Consider the following 17,389-nt stretch of genomic DNA (forward strand, 5'->3'; position numbering starts at 1 on the left):
GCAGAAAATGGGCCAACTTGCATGGGTAGAGAGCATTTCCTAGCCAGGAAGTTCCCTGTACAAATGAAAACATAAATCCAGTCCCTGTTATTGAAGTAAAAGGGAACACATCATACTTTCAAGGCATCTGGATCCCAGTATTGCCGTTCAGTTGTGACTGATTCTTCATGACCCCCTTTGGGGTTTTTTTTGCAAAGATACTAGAGGGATTTTCCATTTCCTTCTCCAACTCATTTTACAGATGAAGAAACTGAGACAAATAAGGTTAAGTGACTTACTCAGGATCACACAGTAGGTAAACGTCTGTGGTTGGATTTGAACTTAGGGCTTCCTGATTCAAGGTGCAGCACTCTATGTACTATACCACCATAAGATGATACTAACTTCTCTTCTCTATTTCTTTCCCAAGAGGTGGTTCTGCAGCCTGCTCCTGCCCTGACATGGAGGACTGTGGGTGGAATTCTGGATTTTTACATCTTCTTGGGGCCAGATCCAAGCTCTGTTGTCCAGCAATACCAGCAGGTCATCGGTGAGTATCCCCACCTGTTTCTCCTCTACATCTCCCTTTTGCCCTGGTTTTTAGTGTTGCCTTTTCATAAAATCCTGCCTAGAGTGACCTTGGTGTCTGCCCTCAGTCCCATCCATTATGACTCAGTCACCTCCTTAGATTCTCTGCCTCATCTTTCTCTGTCAGTAAGACAGGTATTATCACTTGCTCTCTTCCCTGTCCCTGAAAGGTGGTTGTTGCTGTAGAAATGCCAAACTGGCTAGAATCCATAGAGAAGACAAGAGGGAATGAGAAGGGAGGGCAGGCAATTTAGTTATCTTTCAGTAAATAAATGGATTACAGATGAGTTTTCAAATTGTGCATGAAAAGAAGGTAGCAGGGATCTCTCATGAGTCCTTAAGGACAGAGCTCTGTCCCACTGATTTGGGCTTAAAAAGTACCCTTGGAACACCTTGTAAATTTTTCTGTGCAGTTAAGGTTAGAGCATCTTAAAAGGAAATTTGGCATTTGCTCAGTGGCCTAAATATTTTTTGAACTTTTCCAAGGTGAAGTAGCAGCAGTGGTCCTGGAAATGCTCCCCAGTGACCTGGCCTCTTGGATATTTACCCATTCTTCTCTGTCCACCCCTCTTGTTTAAGAACTAATCACATTCAATATGGACTCATTGAACATCAGCCATATTGGAAAAGAGAAAGGAAAATACAGGAGAGATTCAGGCAAATAACAATTCCCTTTTCCAACATGGTGAACCTTCAATGAGTCTAACTTACCTCCCTTTTCCTTTTTCTTTTTTTTAAATATGGAATACTTCACAAATGTATATGTCATCCTTATACAGGAGCCATACTAATCTTCTCTGTATCGTTCCAGTTTTAGTACGTGTGCTACAAGAGAGAGCACCTCCCTCCCTATTTCTTGAGGGCAGCTAGAGGATGAGTTGGCTGCCCCTTCAAATAGTGTTTCAGCGGTGGATGACAGCTGGCTGACTGGCATCTTTGGCTAGGATTTTCTATGTGGAAGACAAACCCCAGGCATGGGCATAAGGAGTCTGGAGAGCATGTCCTTGGACGCTCCTGTGTGAAAATGTTCTCTCAGCCTCCCTCTGCCCAACGTGAGCTTCTGCCTTGTTATAAAAGGATACGAGAAGCTGAGGAGCCATTCAATCACTCATTCACTCTGCAAATGCTTATTAGAACGTTATACTAGACGTTCAGGGAAATACAAATTTTAGGTAACAAAAAATCTATTTTTTTCTCCCTCCCACTTCTGTTCCCTCTGGGAAAATAATAACAGTAACTCAAATATGCATCGTCAAGCAAAACAAATTTCTGCACTGTACTCACACACACACACACAATCACTCACACACACACAAAACCTTTTGAGCAGCTAGGTGGTACCATGAGCACTGGGCTTGAAATCAGGAAGACATCTTCCGGAGTTCAAATGCAGATACTTGTTAGCTATGTGATTATGGGGAAGTCACTTAACTCTGCCTCAGCTTCCTTATCTGTAAAATGAGCTGGAGAAGGATATGGCAAACCACTCCAGTGTCATTGCCAAGAAAACCCCAAAATGGGGTCACAAAGAGTCAGATATAACTGAAATTACTAAAGAACAACAAAAAGATAAAGCATAATATCTTGGAATAAATAATATGTGTGTATATGAATGTGTATGTGTGTGTGTGGAGAGAGAAAGAGAAAGAGGGAGGGAGAGAAAGAGAGAGAAAGAAAGAGGAGAGAGAGAGAGAGAGAGAGAGAGAGAGAGAGAGAGAGAGAGAGAGAGAGAGAGAGAGAGAGAGTCTAATTCTGCACCCTGATCCCACTGCTTCTCAGTGGTGGGTAGCATAACTGTTGGCATTATCAGAGTTCTTTAACAAGTCTTTTTTGCCTCCAGTCTTTTTTCCTTCCTAGCTACCCCTCATTTCATGCTGCTGGAATAATCTTTATTGTGCATCTATCTGTTCACAGCATTTCTTTTCTCAAAAACCTGCTGTGGTTCACTAGTGCACGCAATTAGGTTTTAGTTACGTTACATAGCTTTCAGAATCCTCCTCAGTTTGGTGTCACTACATCATTCCCACCTTATCTCACAGTACTGCTCTCCACATGGTCTCCATGTTCGCCAAATGTACCATTGTGCCCTCCCTCCACCTGTGTGCCTTCACCCATCCTTTGAGTCTTTGCCTGAGTTCCTAGCCATCCTTTAAAGGGTATCTCAAACCTGCCTCCTTCATGAAACCTTTCTCAATCCTTCCCCTCCATTCTCCTTCCCCTCATACCTGATCAGTAATGGGAATGTAGGTTGCACAGTGGATAGAGTCCCCAGTCTAAAGTCAGGAAGATGCACCTTTTGAGTTTAAATCTGGCCTCAGACACTTACTATGTGACTCTGGCAAGTCACTTAACTCTTTTTGCTTTAGTTTCCTCTTCCATAAAATGAGCTGGAGAAAGAAATGGCAAGCCATTCCAGTATCTTTGCCAAAAAGACCCCAAATGGGGTCATGAAGAATCGGACTTGACTGAAAACAACAATAATGAACTTTCCCCACTGATTGACTTAGCACTTCGTTTTGTAACTCTGAGATGGGATGAGACTGGACCTATGATTTCATGGGTGTAAGGAACTCACAGTGAGAAAATTTCTTCTACCAGTGCCTGGGATGTGAAGAGGTTAAGTAACTTGCCGAGGATGACATAACTACTGTGTGTCAAAGTTGAGTTTATGCCAGTTCTTTCTGACACTAAGATGATCTCGCTTTATACCATGCTGTGCTGACTCTTCTGGTAGCTTCTTTCTAAGGTAATTCATTCCACTTTCAGACAGTTCTAATTCTTAGGAAATTTTGAGCTGAAATCTGTCTATTTATAACTTCTACACACCATTCCTAACTCTGCTCAATGGAATCTAGCAAAACATGAGCAATCCCCCTTCTGCATTGCCATACCTGAGGACAGTTCTCATGTGCCCTGAAAAATCTTTTATTGTCCAGGTTAAATATCTCAGGTTCCTTCTACCAATCCTTCGATGTCATGAACTGTAGTCTTTTCACCATCCTTGCTGGCCTACTCTGGATGCAGTCTAGCTCATTAACGTCCTTGCAAATGGTGGCACCTGGCACTGAACATGGTACTCTAGATATGGGCAGGCTATTATGTGAAATGACCCTATGCCTCTCCTCATGAAATCTAGATTCAAGATAATTTTGGTTTTTGTTTTTGCTTTTTGTCTTCTATGTCATACAACTGACTCATATTGATCTTGCATTTAGCTAAATCCCCCAATTTTTTCCATTGAAATATTTTGTCTAGCTATATGCTGTCTTCCACTTATGTAGAAGATTTTTTTAACTAGAATTCTTAAAGCCTTGAGCTGATGACAAGGCATATGGTACAAAGGAAGACTGTGACCAATAGTGTAGGTCATGGAGGAAGTTGAGAAAATAAAATGATTTTAAGGTTGAAAGAGGACAGAAATGAGGATGGGGGGCAGGAAGTACATGTGCATTGTATAGACCTTAGGAAATGAAAGATCGTTGAAAGATGATGGTAGAAAAAGCTGTGAATGTTCAGTAGAGAGCAAGGATTAAGGCCTTGACTCTATGAGTGAGGAGGAGCAGTTTCCAATAAAGAGTGTTCCAAGAGGAGTGCTATCAAGTTTGAGTGAAAGCAAGGAAACTGAAGAAACACTGCTTGAAAAGTTCAATATAAGAGTTAGTTACAAATAGGCAACAGATAGAGTGCCAGGCCTGGGGTCAGGAAGACTCATCTTCCTGAGTTCAAATCTGGCTTCAGATATTTGCTAGCTGTGTGACCCTAGGCAAGTCACTTAATCCTGTTTGCCTCAGTTTCTTCATCAATAAAATGAACTGGAGAAGGAAATGGCAAGCCAGTCCAGTATCTCTGTCCAGAAAACCCTAAATGGGGTCATGAAGGGTTGGACTTGCCTGAAACAATTGAACAATAAATCACTGAGATTAGAACAGAATTACAGGAGTTATGGTATAATGATCTATGAAGTAAACTGAATAGGAGTAGGCCTAGAAAAGATTAGTATAGTGGTGAACAGAAGAGGAAGGAGGGCTGAGAAGGAGATAGTATGGACATGCTGTCTGGAGGTGGTGAGATTGAATGAGGAAGGTCAAGGAATCAGTATAGTGTGAGGCAGCTTGGTCTTGTGTCATAGATTTAAAACTCAAAGTTCATCTAGCTCAACTCCTTAATTTTCTAGTTGAGATACTGAGACCCAGAGAAATTAAAATGACTTGGTCACTTAGCCAGAATTTGAACCTACATCCTATGACTCCCAATCCAGCACTCTTTTGTCTGTACCTTGTTGTCTCCCTTAATGAACTCCATAGGCATAATTTAACCAATAGGACTCTTTCATAGTTATGTGCCCCAGGATTTTGGAGTGTTCCCCTGAGAAGGCTTGTTCTCAAGTTTGCTCTTACTGCTTTCCTCTTATTGTGGGAGGGAATCTTCTGTTCTCTAGGAGGGAAGGTAGGAACACTGGAATAGATGATCTCTTAGATGGGGAGAGCCATTTGAAGGCTTCACCTTAGTCATGTGACTCCTGCTGTTCCCAGGGCCATTTTCCTCTCTTCCATTTTTTCAGAAAAAAATTCCACTATTTGTTTATAATGTCTCATTCTCCCTAACTCCCAACGTCAGGGAAGTTCTAGCTGCCATTCTTTTGGACCTTTTTGATTTCTCCCCCCAGGAACTTCATCGTTGGGAAATTCATCCTCCCTAAAGATCCAATCAGCCTTGTTCTTCACATCTCCTCAGTACCCTCTGACCCTTTTATTGAAGGGCAGAGCCACAAACTCCCAAGCCTCCATTTAAGGAGTAGGTCCAGGACAATCATCTCCTCATTTCCCAGGGGACTGCACCCCTTTGGGATTTCTTGGACTTCTCCATTATTCTCCTTCCTCTTCCTTTCAGCTTTCTTTTGTGTATTTTCTTCCCTCATTAGGTTGGAAGCTACTTGAGAACAAGGATTCTCTTTTTCATATTTGTATCTCTAGTGCACAGCACAGTGCTTGGCACATAGTAGGTGTTTAGTCAATATCTATTGACTGACCAATTGGCTTTTTAAAATGAAATTTTATTGCTATTTTATTTGTATAGTTCTCATGTACCCTTCCTTCCCTCCCTCTCGTCTCCATGAGCAATCCCTTAAATCAAAGGATAGAAAGGGGGGAAAATAGTTTGGCAAAGCCAAAAAACCATATAGAAAGAATTTGACATTATATTTGGTGTTTCTGATCCATAGTCCCTCCCTCCTCTGCAAGGAATCTAGCTGGGGTGAGAGGAGCGCAGAGAGGACATGTCTCCTTATATTTCTTCTTTGGGCACAAGTCTGGTCAATGTCTTCTGAGAATATTCAGCTTATTGTTGCATTGTTACATTTTTTCCTTGTAGATCATTGTAGTTGTTTATATTGTTTTCCTGGTTCTGTTTACTTCATATCAGCTTATGTAAGTCTTCTTATGCTTCTCCATATTCCTCATAGTCATTTCTTACAACACACAGCGATTTTCCATTACCTTCCTGTACCATAATTTGTTTAGCCAGTCTGCAACTGATGGTATGTAATTTGTCTCTGGTTCTTTATTACCACAAGAAAGGATTGATATAACTATTTTGGTGCATGTAAGAGAGCTGACCTGCTCATTTAACTGAGGGAAGATTTAATAAGCTAAGTCACCCCCTTCCATGAGGAGCTCTTCTACTGCCATCCTCACCATACTAACAAAGTGCCATCATTTCAGGCTTCCCTACTATGCCACCTTACTGGGGACTTGGTTTCCATCTTTGCCGCTGGGGTTATGGTGGCAGTGAACAGACATGGCAGACGGTGAAAAATATGAGGAACTATCTCATCCCACAGGTAAGGTCAGCGCATAAAGTGGTTCCGCTTCATGAGACTCTCCAGTCTGGGGCTCCCTTGGCTTATCACTTTGTGTCTCAGAGCCAGGAGTGGAAATGTGGTTTTACTGCAGCACAGCCAAGTAGGAGACAGAAAGACCAAAGTAGAAGGTCTCATAAAGTAATATGGTTTAAGGAAAGTAAACTCTGGCCTGAGAGTAAGGAGAACTTGGGTCTTGTCATGATCTCAGTTTCCTTATCATTAAGATGAAGGAGTCACTGTACTGTTCTCAAAAGTTTCTTTCAGTTCTTTGTTGTTGTATTGTGTCAGTTATATCCGACTCTCCGTGATCCCATTTGGGGTTTTCTTGGCAAAGATACTGGATGCCATTTCCTTCTTTAGTTCATTTTACAGATGAAGAAACTGAGGTAAACAGGGTTAAATGACTTGCCCAGGGTCACACAGCTAGTAAGTGTCTGAGGCCCAATTTGAATTCAAGAAGATGCATCTTCCTAACTCCAGACCTGGCACTCTATCCACTGCATCACCTAACTACTCGCTTTTAGTTCTAGCATACTATGATTGTAAATGTTCTCTAACTGCTGACCTCTAGCCTGGATTTGGAATCCGAAGATCTGGGTTTGTATTTTAGCCCTATACCTATGTGACATTGGGCATGTCACTTATCCTTTGTAGTCAGTCCTCAGTTTTCCCATCTTTGAAATGACAGGGTTAGTCTAGTTGGTATCTAAGATCCCTGCCACCTTTATATCTGTGATCCCCCATGACTCCAAAAAGATTTCTGGTATCCTATGCAATTTCCCTATTCTCTTTCTGTCTCTGGATGTCTATCTCACTTCTCTGAAGTAAATTTTCCATGTAAGAAAACTGCATTAGTGAAGGCAAAGGGAAGCCAGAATTTCTTCCTTGACCTGAATGAAGACAAAGTAATTTGCCTTCTCAGGAGTTCATTCAGTTCTCTCCACCAAGAAAGCTGGATGCCTCATGAGTATAAACTGTCAGAATGTGCCTAGGGTTAAAACTCATGTTGGATGGACAAAGAATTGGTTTTAAGGTCCAAGGAAAAAGATGCAGGTAGAGAAATAGAAAGAGAAAAGAAGGAAGGGATGGAATGAGTAGTAAATGCAGGTTCACAACATAGCCTGAGCAGAGCAAGTAGGCATCCAAACTAGAATCAGGCAAGGTTCTATGCACAATACTTCTGTGGGTAAGAAAGAACAGGGAGGATAAAAATCAAGAAATACTGATCTTAAAATGAACAGTAATAATATTTCAATTTGACAACTGCCTGAGAATTAAGTGGATGCTCTCCCAGGTATGTGACTGTAGCCAAATCTAGTGGCATCTCTAGTTCTCATTTCTGTATCTGTAAAATGGAGATAGCTATAAATTTCCTTCAGAGAATATTTTTGTTGGGAACTTGGTATGTGTAAGTTGCTGTAATGGTTAAGCCAGATGCAAAGATAAATGAGAAATAGTTTGTCACTTCAAGAAGCTTGTCATCTATAGTAGTAGGTCAGACAAAATATGTACACAGATAAGTAGGAAACAAAGTACAATATGACCAGTGTTTGGGATAGGTACAAACAAAATGCTCTAAGAGTACAAAAGAGGGAGGGAACATTTCTAGGCAGGAACATTAGGGGAGATTTCAGCAAAAAGGTATGTTTAATATGCGTAATATTTATTCTTAAGGATGGATGGTATTTCAATGATCAGGGATAGTGGTATGGTCCATTCCAGATGTAGGAGCCAGTATGAACAAAATTATGGAGGCATGAAAGTACAGAATGTGTTTAGGGATTAGTCCAGTTTGGGTAGCATAGTCTTGGGCGCTGGAAGTGTACAGGTGTACTTTAGAATGGGTGCTATGTGCAGGGAACATGCTAGAAAGTCAACAAAAGAAGAAGGAAAGATGTCAGAGCAACAGTGAGGGCTAAAAAAAAGAATGAGCCTAGAGTGAACCAATCAACATGGTTTTGTATCTTCAGGAATAGTAAAAAACTGAGAGGAGAGGAATGTTGATGATGAGGGTCATCCAGAAACCAGGACTGGCCAGATTTCCAGGGTATGATGAGGGCATCATTGAAATGATTAACCATAAGGTATAGGCTAGGGAGGAAGTAAAAAATGGAGCCAGAAAGGAAATAGTAGTAGAGGAGAAGGGAGAGACGGTAGAAAGAGAGAACAGGGAAGAAGTAAAAGGTTCAGTGACAATGGTGAGATTGAAGAACAAATCCAGTAGGTAAAATGTAAGCTTCTTAAAGGCAGGATCTCTTCAATTTTTTCTTGTATCTGAAGCAGTTCATAAAGTTGCCTAGTAAATTGTAAACACTTAAAAAAAAAATCTGTTGACGAATTGAATGATTGACAGGTTGGAGGGAGTGAGAACTCTGAAAGGCTAGGGAAATTGGGATCAAAGAGGGGAAAGCTCAGAATTGGAGATCTTGGAGGTGAAGAAGTACCTAGTCATTGTGAGGTCTAAGGTGTCACCTGCTAAAAAATGGCCACTGAGGTCATGAGATAGAAGGCAGCTCAAGCTAACACCAGAGTGTTAGAGCTGGTGCCAAGCTTTTAGTGATGAATCTCACAAACTTAGCTAGTCCAGCATGTGAATAATAGGTATTTATAAGTGGTACACACAAGAAAGAATGCTAGACTTGAAATAAGGGAGATCTGAGTTCAAATCTAGCCTCAGACATTTACTAGCTGTGTAATCCAGGGCAAGTCACTTTACCTCTCTTTGCCTCCATTTCTTCATCTTTAAAATAGGAGCTACCTCCCAGGACTGCTATGAGTATGAAATGAGATAAAAGCCTATGGCAACTTCAGGGCACTATATAATTGTTCACTATTGTTCTATATTTTATTGCTGGCTCTATACTAGAGATTTGGATAATCCAGGCTCACTTCTATACTATGATGAAGATTTCATGGGTGAGTGGGACATTAGTGAAGAAAGAGGTGTATACGTGAAAAGTGTATAAAATAAAAAGTGTATACCATCTAAGAAAGGGTGTTAGGCAATTTATGGTAAGTGCCAAGCACACAAAAGGCAAAAGCTATGAGTTCAGAGAAGGATCTGAGGGTTGGAGTAGAGTTGGACTTGGCTCGACATCTTCCCATATTTCCTCATTTTATTCTTTCTTCTAATTTGGTATTGGCTTTGATCCGTGGTCTTGTCAATGACTTGACTGTATACAGATAGCTGATTTGGAAATGATTACTACCTCATTTCTGGTCTGTTAAAATATGACAAAGCTCCATTTTTTTGTGACACTCTTTGATGTTCACAATGTTCATCACCTCCCAACTGTATGCTTGCAGAAAGTATTCATGATATATAGATGTGTACCTTCTGTATTTTTCACAAGCCTTTAGCCCTTCTTGTTTCTTATTCCTGAAACGCATTTTCCAGTTTATTTTTTATTTTCTATTCTCACCTTTCCACAGAATCTCTGAATATTAAAGTCTTTGTTGACTTAATTTTGTTTTTATTTATTTTTTAAAATTTTATTTTCTTTTATTCTTAATTCTCAATTCTCTCCCTTTTCTCTTTGCCAGACACTAAGAAGCAAAAAAAAATTATAAACATGTATACTCACACAAAACAAATTCCCATATTAATCATTCAAAAAAAGAAAGAAAGAAAAGGAAAAGGAAGGGAAGAAAATATGTTTCAATCTGCAATCTGAGTTGATCAGCTCTTTATCTAGAGGCAGAAAGTCCATTTCATCATGAGTCCTTTGGAATTGTGGTTGGTCATTATGTTAATCAGTTACTAATTCTTTCACAGTTGACTATTTTACAATATTATTGTTATTATATAATTTTTCTTCCAATTCTGCTTACTTTACTTTACGTCTCTTTGTACAAATCTTTCCAGATTTTTCTAAAACCATGTCTTTTGTTATCATTTCTTATAGCATTAGAATTCCATCATATACCATATCCCATATACCATAACTTGTTCAGCCATTTCCCAATTGATGGAAATACTTTTAGTTTTCAATTCTTTTCTACCATACACACAAAAAAGCTGCCATAATTTTCTGCATATGGATCTTTTTCCTCTCTTCATCTCCTTGGGAGTATAGACCTATTAGTGGCATTTCTGAGTCAAAGGGTACGCACAATTTAATAGCTTTTGGGGCATAGTTCCAAATTGCTTTCCAGAATGGCTGGACAAGTTCATAGCTCCACCAACACTGAATTAAAGTATTTGTTTTCCCATAGTCACTCCAGAGTTTGTCATTTTCTTTTTCTGTCATCTTGGCCAATATGATGGATGTGAAGTGGTACCTTAGAATTGTTTTAACTTGGATTTCTCTAATTATTAGTGATTTAGAACATTTTTTTCAATATGGCTATTGATAGCTTGAATTTCTTCTTTTGAAAACTGACCACTTACGTTGATTTAATTTTGAGGACCTTATTGCACTCTGTGGAATTTCTTATTGACAGATTATGACCTCAAACAAATCACTTAAGCTCCCTGGGCCTCAGTTTCCTTAACTGTAAAATGAAGGGGCTGGATTAAATGATCAGTGATCCAATAATATTGTGTAGGTTCACAAACTGTAGACATGTTCATGGTATGGTGTGGGTATTTTTATTTTGGTAAATGTTTATCATGAGCAAAGACATACAAAATGGCCCAAGTTTTCCATGAAATGCTGTTTTTTGTTGATTCTGTATGTATGATAAAAGCAACTCTCTCAAATCCTATATTTGCTTCTCCTGTGAGCCATTCTTTATTGAGCTGCAATTTCCTTTTGTGTTCTGGTTTTAATTATAGTGAGAATGCCAGAATTGGTGTGATCCAATTCCTCTAGCAGTATGTATATTCATTGGCTGTGGACAAGGATATCATATTTAAAGTGCTAGCAATCAAAGCCAATATTTATAGATAATCTATTGAAGAGATATGGGAAGATACTGAGCTTTAGCAGAAGTGGGAAGTCTACAAACATTGTATATCGCACATGCTTTCAGACATTTTTTATGTACTGATCAGTTATGCTGCTTCTTTCCCCTTTCTTCCTTCTCTCTCTTCTTTAAAAATAATATTATATGGGATGAGGAGAGGGGAAATTATAGTAATGTAAAAACAAAAAATATTAATAAAAACTTATTTTAAAAATATAGTCTATCTAAAACCTATGTGAATCTTGGCATTTTCTGCACCCTTTTCCAAACCTCTTTCATTGTTTATGAAAAAGTGGAGGGAGAACTACAAAGAACTAAGAACTTTAAAACTTTTTTCTTTGTTTTGTGGCTGGCTATGGCCAAAGAATTCATCGTGAAGCAGACATACTGGTGATGAGCCTCCCTGTACTTAGCTAGGCTGGTCCTTAGCAAGCAGACCCAGCGTGTAGCTTTTTGGCTGCTTAATAGGTAGCTTTAGTTTTGCCATTAGAGGTAACCTCAACTCTCTAATGTACTTGCCAAAATAGCTAGAAATATGAAAAATTTGTAAACTCCTTTGTTTCTGTCTCTGCATTGTATTCTGTTTTATAATTCATATGCTGTGTTCAGGAAAGAACAAAGAACCTAGAATTACAGAACTAAAGGGACTTGCTATTGTTCACTTGAATTTATTTTTAATCATATTTGCGGTAACAGCTACTTAAAATAACCTCTTTTCACATGTTTTGTAAATAGGCCCACATCTTAACAATTAGAACAATTGACCTAGAAGGTTTAGAAAATCTGAGATTTCCCCCTGTACTTGTTTATTTGGGTAAAAAAAAAAAAATGCAACCTTAAAGGTTCTTCTCCAGATAAAGTGTCTTCCATTCAATTATATAAGACCTCCTTAAAAGATGTAGCAATAAAAATAACTATATTTGATGCTTCTCTAAGATCAAATGGAGAGGAAAACAAGAAGGTGCATGCTTGCAAAAGTTTTTGTCAGTATATGAAGTATATTTATCCTATAAAGAGGCCAATGGAGGAGGGATTCCTTACAAATCAGTGATACTTAATCTTATTTATGTCTAACTCCTCTGGCAGACTAATAAAGCCTATGGATGCCCTCTCAGAAAGATTTTTTTTAAAACTCATAGTAGAAGGAAATGCTAAATTTCAGGTAGAGTTTTGTGAAAATAAAGATGTATTTTTCTAATCCCATTTCATCCACTCCTGGAAACTTATTCTTGTGTATAGATAGTAAGGTCCTCCATATGCATCTGTTTGTGGATAGCAATGTATTTATTGCATCAAGCTCCAGATCACTGTAGAGTCCCCCAAATGAGAACTGTAATCCCTCAAAAGAGTTTAGTCCAACTATCCACATAAGAAAAGCCAAGTGAATGGAGCGGTCTACTGTCTAGATTCTGATGTGTCGTGTACTATCCATAGAGCTATCCATAAGTACACATTATCTTGGATAGACACTGTGTATAGACAATGAACTGAGTCCATAATTAGAAAGGAGGAAGAGAGTAAGTCCTTCCTATATGCAAGACACTGTGTTGGTTTACTGAAGGTGCCAAGATCGATGTTACACGTCCTGCCCTCAAGGAGTTGGCAAGATAATGGAGAAAGAACAAGGATAGGAATGACTGTAGTATATACAAGATGAATCAAGTGGAGGAGATCCAGGAGCTGTGCTATGAAAATTTCAGGAAGCAGAGCTTACTTTTGCCTGTTGGATGAGATGGGGGATCACAGAAGGTTTCATGAAAGACCTAGCATCTGAGGTGGCTTGGGAAGGATAAGAAGGACATTGACAGAAAGAGGACACAGAGATGGGGAGGGGGGAATAAGGGAAGATGGAAATATGGAGCTGTATTTCTAGGTGTGCTGAGTAAAGAAATAACAAGGCTATTGACTGCCTACTTTGTCTGAGTCATTGAGAACAAAGGCTCAGGTTTGATGCTTAACATTTCCTAGAAAGAGAAAGTTGTAGGAAAGGGAAGTGATTGAACTGATATTTCTGGTGAAAGGAATTTTCAGATGAATCTCATTCAAACTTAAGGATGAAGTAGGGAGAGGAAGACAGGTAGAATTCTGAACTTTAGTCATCTATGCTGGAAAAGGAAGGTAAATGAAAGGGGGCAGGAAAGAATAACATGTAGAGTCAAAGAATTGGATATTGGATTGGGTAGGGAAGGGGATCAGATTGTTGCAGGCAAAATAAACTGTAGGGACTTACTGTTGCTTTAAAATGTTAAAAAATATTTAATTCCTTAAAATTTTATTATTTGATATCATTTTTGTTTTTGTTTGTTTTCCTTTCCCCATTCCCTACATCCTTTGTAACAGGGAGGGGGACAGGGAACAAGAGAGAGGGAGAGAGAGAAAAAAGAATGAGAACAAGAGAACAAGAGAGAGAATGTGAGAGAGAGGAATAAGAGAGAGAAAAGAAGGAGAGAGAGGAACAAGAAAGAGAATGAGGGGGGAACAAGAGAAAGAAAATGAGAGGGAGAGAGGAACAGAAAAAGAGAATGAAAGTAAAAAGAGAGAACTAGAAAGAGGGAGAGAGGAACAAGAAACAAGAGCAAGAAGAGAACAAAAGAGAGAGATGAAAAAAGAAAGAGAAAAGAGAGAGGAATGAGAGAGAGAAGCAGGTGAGTGAGACTCACCAGCTGAGGGTGGCTGTCTATGCAGCTTGTTTCTTGCCTGTGGTCCTCCACTTCTGCAAAGAAGAGAGGAAGGTACTTTTTCCTCTCACCTTTTCTCTCTTGATTGATATAATTGTATATCATTTAATTTGTGTTGTTATTAGGAATGTGTTAGAGCCAGCTCCAAGGAGGAGAGCTTAGCATTCAAATTTTAGTGTGAGCCTTTATACCTCACAGATGGTCAGTCTGTTTAAGAAAGTGATGGAGAAAATGCTAATAAATGCAAATTAAACTTGAACATGCCTCATTCAGCCAGTTGTTAAACCCTGGGGCAGCTAGGTGGTGCAGTGGATAGAGCACCAGTGCAGGAGTCAGGAGGACCTGAGTTCAAATGTCACCTCAGACACTTGACACTCACTAGCTCTGTGACCTTGGGCAAGTCACTTAACCCCAATTGCCTCGTCCTGGGTTGTCTTCAGTTATCCTGATGAATATCTGGTCACTGGATTCGGATGGCTCTGGAGGAGAAGGGAGGCTGGTGACCTGCACAGCCCTCCCTCACTCAAAACAAAGTCAAGTGCAAGTCATGTCATCATTTCTCTGATGGCATGGTCTTCTTCAGCAACAAAGGACAAACACACACAAACCCTGGCCAGCGCACTGATGGTGGTGGTTGTTGTAGTTGGTCTTTCTGTTTAGCTTTTAAAGTCCTTCACAACCTGTTTCCGGTTTACCTTTCCAATCTCATTCTACATGACTCCCCTTCCTGTATTTGACAGTTTAGCGAAGCTCCTCTTTGGGCTTCCTCTCCTATCTCTATGCCTTTTACATTGGCTAACTCCCATGCCAAGAATGCACTCCTACCTTACTTCGACCACTTAGAATCCCTTGTTTCCTTCATAACCTTGCTCAGGCAACACTTCCTACATGATGCATTTCATTTTCCCAGATGTTTGTGGTCTTCCTTCCAATTTTTAATTTTTGATGTTTCTATATCTTGCATGTATGTATTTATGTACATATTTTCTTCTCTGACACAATGTAAGTTCCTTGAGTGCAGAGACTATTTAATTTCTGTCTTTGCATCCTCAGTGCCTCCCTTGTCCTTGCACAGTACCTGGCACATAGTAGGTACTTAATAAATACTTCTTTATTGTTTGAAGAAGAATCTTCTCCAGGTAGGAAGGTGTTCTATGCAAAAGCATGGGCAGAATGAGAACAAGGAACAGGATAGTCCAGTTTGACTTGAACAAAAGGTACAGTACAAGAGATATGTAGTATGAGATAAATAGTATAGTATAAATAAAAATAGTATGAGAGAAAGCTGTACAGGTAGGGTAGAGGAAGATTGAAGAGGGCCTTGGATCAGGATTTTATATTTTGCTCAGTAAAAAATAGGAAGCCACAAAAGGCTTTTGAGAAGAGGAGTGACATGACCATAATACACTATTAGAAAGGTTACTCAAGCAATAAGGTGAAGACTGAATTGCAGTGAGAAATTGTAGACAAGAGACCAGTTAGGAGGCTGTTACAATAGTCTGGGCAAGTAGAGATGAGTGCCTGCAGTAGGTTAGTTATATAGTAGTAGAAAAGAGGGACCAGATCCAAGAGATTTTATGAGATATATATGATGGGAAGTGGCAAACTGATTAGATGTGTGCAGAGTGACAAAAAGGGAAAGATTAGAGATAGTCCCAAAGCAATGAATCTAGATAACTGGGGAGGGTGGTGATGCTATTAACACAAACAGAGAAATTTAGGTACAGTAACTACAAGAGAGTCTAGATAGGTCCTTCTACAAGAAAGCAATATAGGGAATACAGAGCCTTCTCTGTGGGATGAGGCTCATGGCTGAAATGTGGTTTTGGATAGGTATATTTTATTTAAAAGAACTAGACTAGATAAAGGGGAAGGGGTGGGGGTGAAAGGGTAGCACTATATTAAGAAAGCTTACTCATATGAGGAAATTTGGGAACCAGAGTGGGGATAAGAGTGAAGAGGACTGGGGTCAAAGTGAGTGGGTGTAAAAGGTGCAGTCAGATTAAAATGTAATTGGAAAATGTTTAACAAAATAAATGAAAACATAATACAACATAGATAATGTTAATTTGTGGTTTTCTGTGTCAATATGTGCATCCATTTCTCTTTGAGATTGGCTTGTCTGTTATACTTGAACAGAAAGAAACGAGATGAAATGTTTGGGAAACAGATCACAAATCTGGCATTGATGGGAAACTTCCATTATCCAGACCTTTGCTGAAATTCTCTGTTAGCCCAAAAGCAAAATGAACAGAAAACTTACTATATAATAGCTATTAACTTTTTGACTTGCCTTAATGATATTTTTTCATCCTTCAGAAGGCAGAAGAACCAAGAAGGGGAAACTATTGAATTGAATCATATTCTTACTAACAACTAAGAGGAACTGGAGGCTGGGATAAAAATAATGGGAACATGGTGGAGAGTGATCACTCATTCCTAGAATTTGTGATAGAAAAGTCAATCATTCAATAAGTACCCAGGAGCCAGGCACTGTGCTATGCATTGATGATACAAAGGAAGGCAAAAGACAGTCCCTGTTCTCAAGGAGCTCACAGCCTGATGGAGTATACAACATGCAAACAAGCTATAGATGGGACAAATTGGTGATAATCAGCAGAGGGAAGGCACTAGCTTTAAGGAGGATCAGGAAAGGCTTCTCACAGAAGATGGGATTTTAGCTGGAACTCAAGGGAATCCAAGAAGTGGCAATAAGGAGAGAGAATTCTAGGCATAAGGGACAGCCAGAGAAAATGCCTAGAGTTGGGAGACGAAGTTTCTTGTGCTGGAGACAGAAACTAGACATAGTCACACATGTGTCTTAGATTTTTGTGCTGGAGACAGAAACTAGACATAGTCACACATGTGTCTTAGATTTTTGGAAAAGTGGGTTTCAAAAGGTTCAGGGAATAAATGTCAGATCTCAGGTAAGGAGTCCTTAACCTTTTTTATGTCATGGGTCATTTTGGCAGCCTGGCAAAGTCTATGGACTTCATCTTGGAATAAAGTTTTTAAATAATCAAAGGAAGTATTAAATTTCAGTAAGAGAATAGTGAAAATAAAGATGTATTTTCTTTTCATTCAAGTTCACAGACACCCCCCCCCCCCAGGCTACCTATGGATCCCAAGGTTAGAACCTCTGTCCTAGATTAAATCAGCTCAGGTGGAATGAGAATATTTGAGACTGATATTCTGAAGGTACAAAGGAATATAATTCCAATGAGGAGGAAAAACAGGGAACTCAGTAACCAATTTAGATTTTTTAAGATGTATATACAGAAGAAGAAGATGCATATGAACATGTCATGGCATTGTAGAAAGAATGCCAGGGATCCAAAGCCCCGAATGAGTTAGGGCTGGCAAGGGAGGCTAGAGA

General features: G+C 39.4%; 1 protein-coding gene and 1 non-coding gene across 5 annotated transcripts in view; one reads left to right on the forward strand and one right to left on the reverse strand.

Moving 5' to 3' along the window:
- LOC140497142 (lysosomal alpha-glucosidase-like) overlaps positions 1-17,389 on the forward strand; it is a 74,305-nt gene that overhangs the window by 29,018 nt on the left and 27,898 nt on the right. For all 4 annotated transcript variants that reach the window (XM_072597726.1, XM_072597727.1, XM_072597725.1 and 1 more), the window contains 2 exons: positions 410-529; positions 6,288-6,406. In XM_072597726.1, coding sequence (XP_072453827.1) covers positions 410-529; positions 6,288-6,406 — 239 coding nt within the window. The remainder of the gene's footprint in view (positions 1-409; positions 530-6,287; positions 6,407-17,389) is intronic.
- On the reverse strand, positions 1,302-1,408 carry LOC140497980 (U6 spliceosomal RNA). Its single transcript, XR_011964975.1, has one exon. It is a non-coding gene; the product is annotated as a U6 spliceosomal RNA (small nuclear RNA).

The sequence above is a fragment of the Notamacropus eugenii genome, chromosome 3 (genome assembly GCF_028372415.1).
Source record: "Notamacropus eugenii isolate mMacEug1 chromosome 3, mMacEug1.pri_v2, whole genome shotgun sequence".
NCBI classification, from domain to species: Eukaryota; Metazoa; Chordata; class Mammalia; order Diprotodontia; family Macropodidae; genus Notamacropus; species Notamacropus eugenii.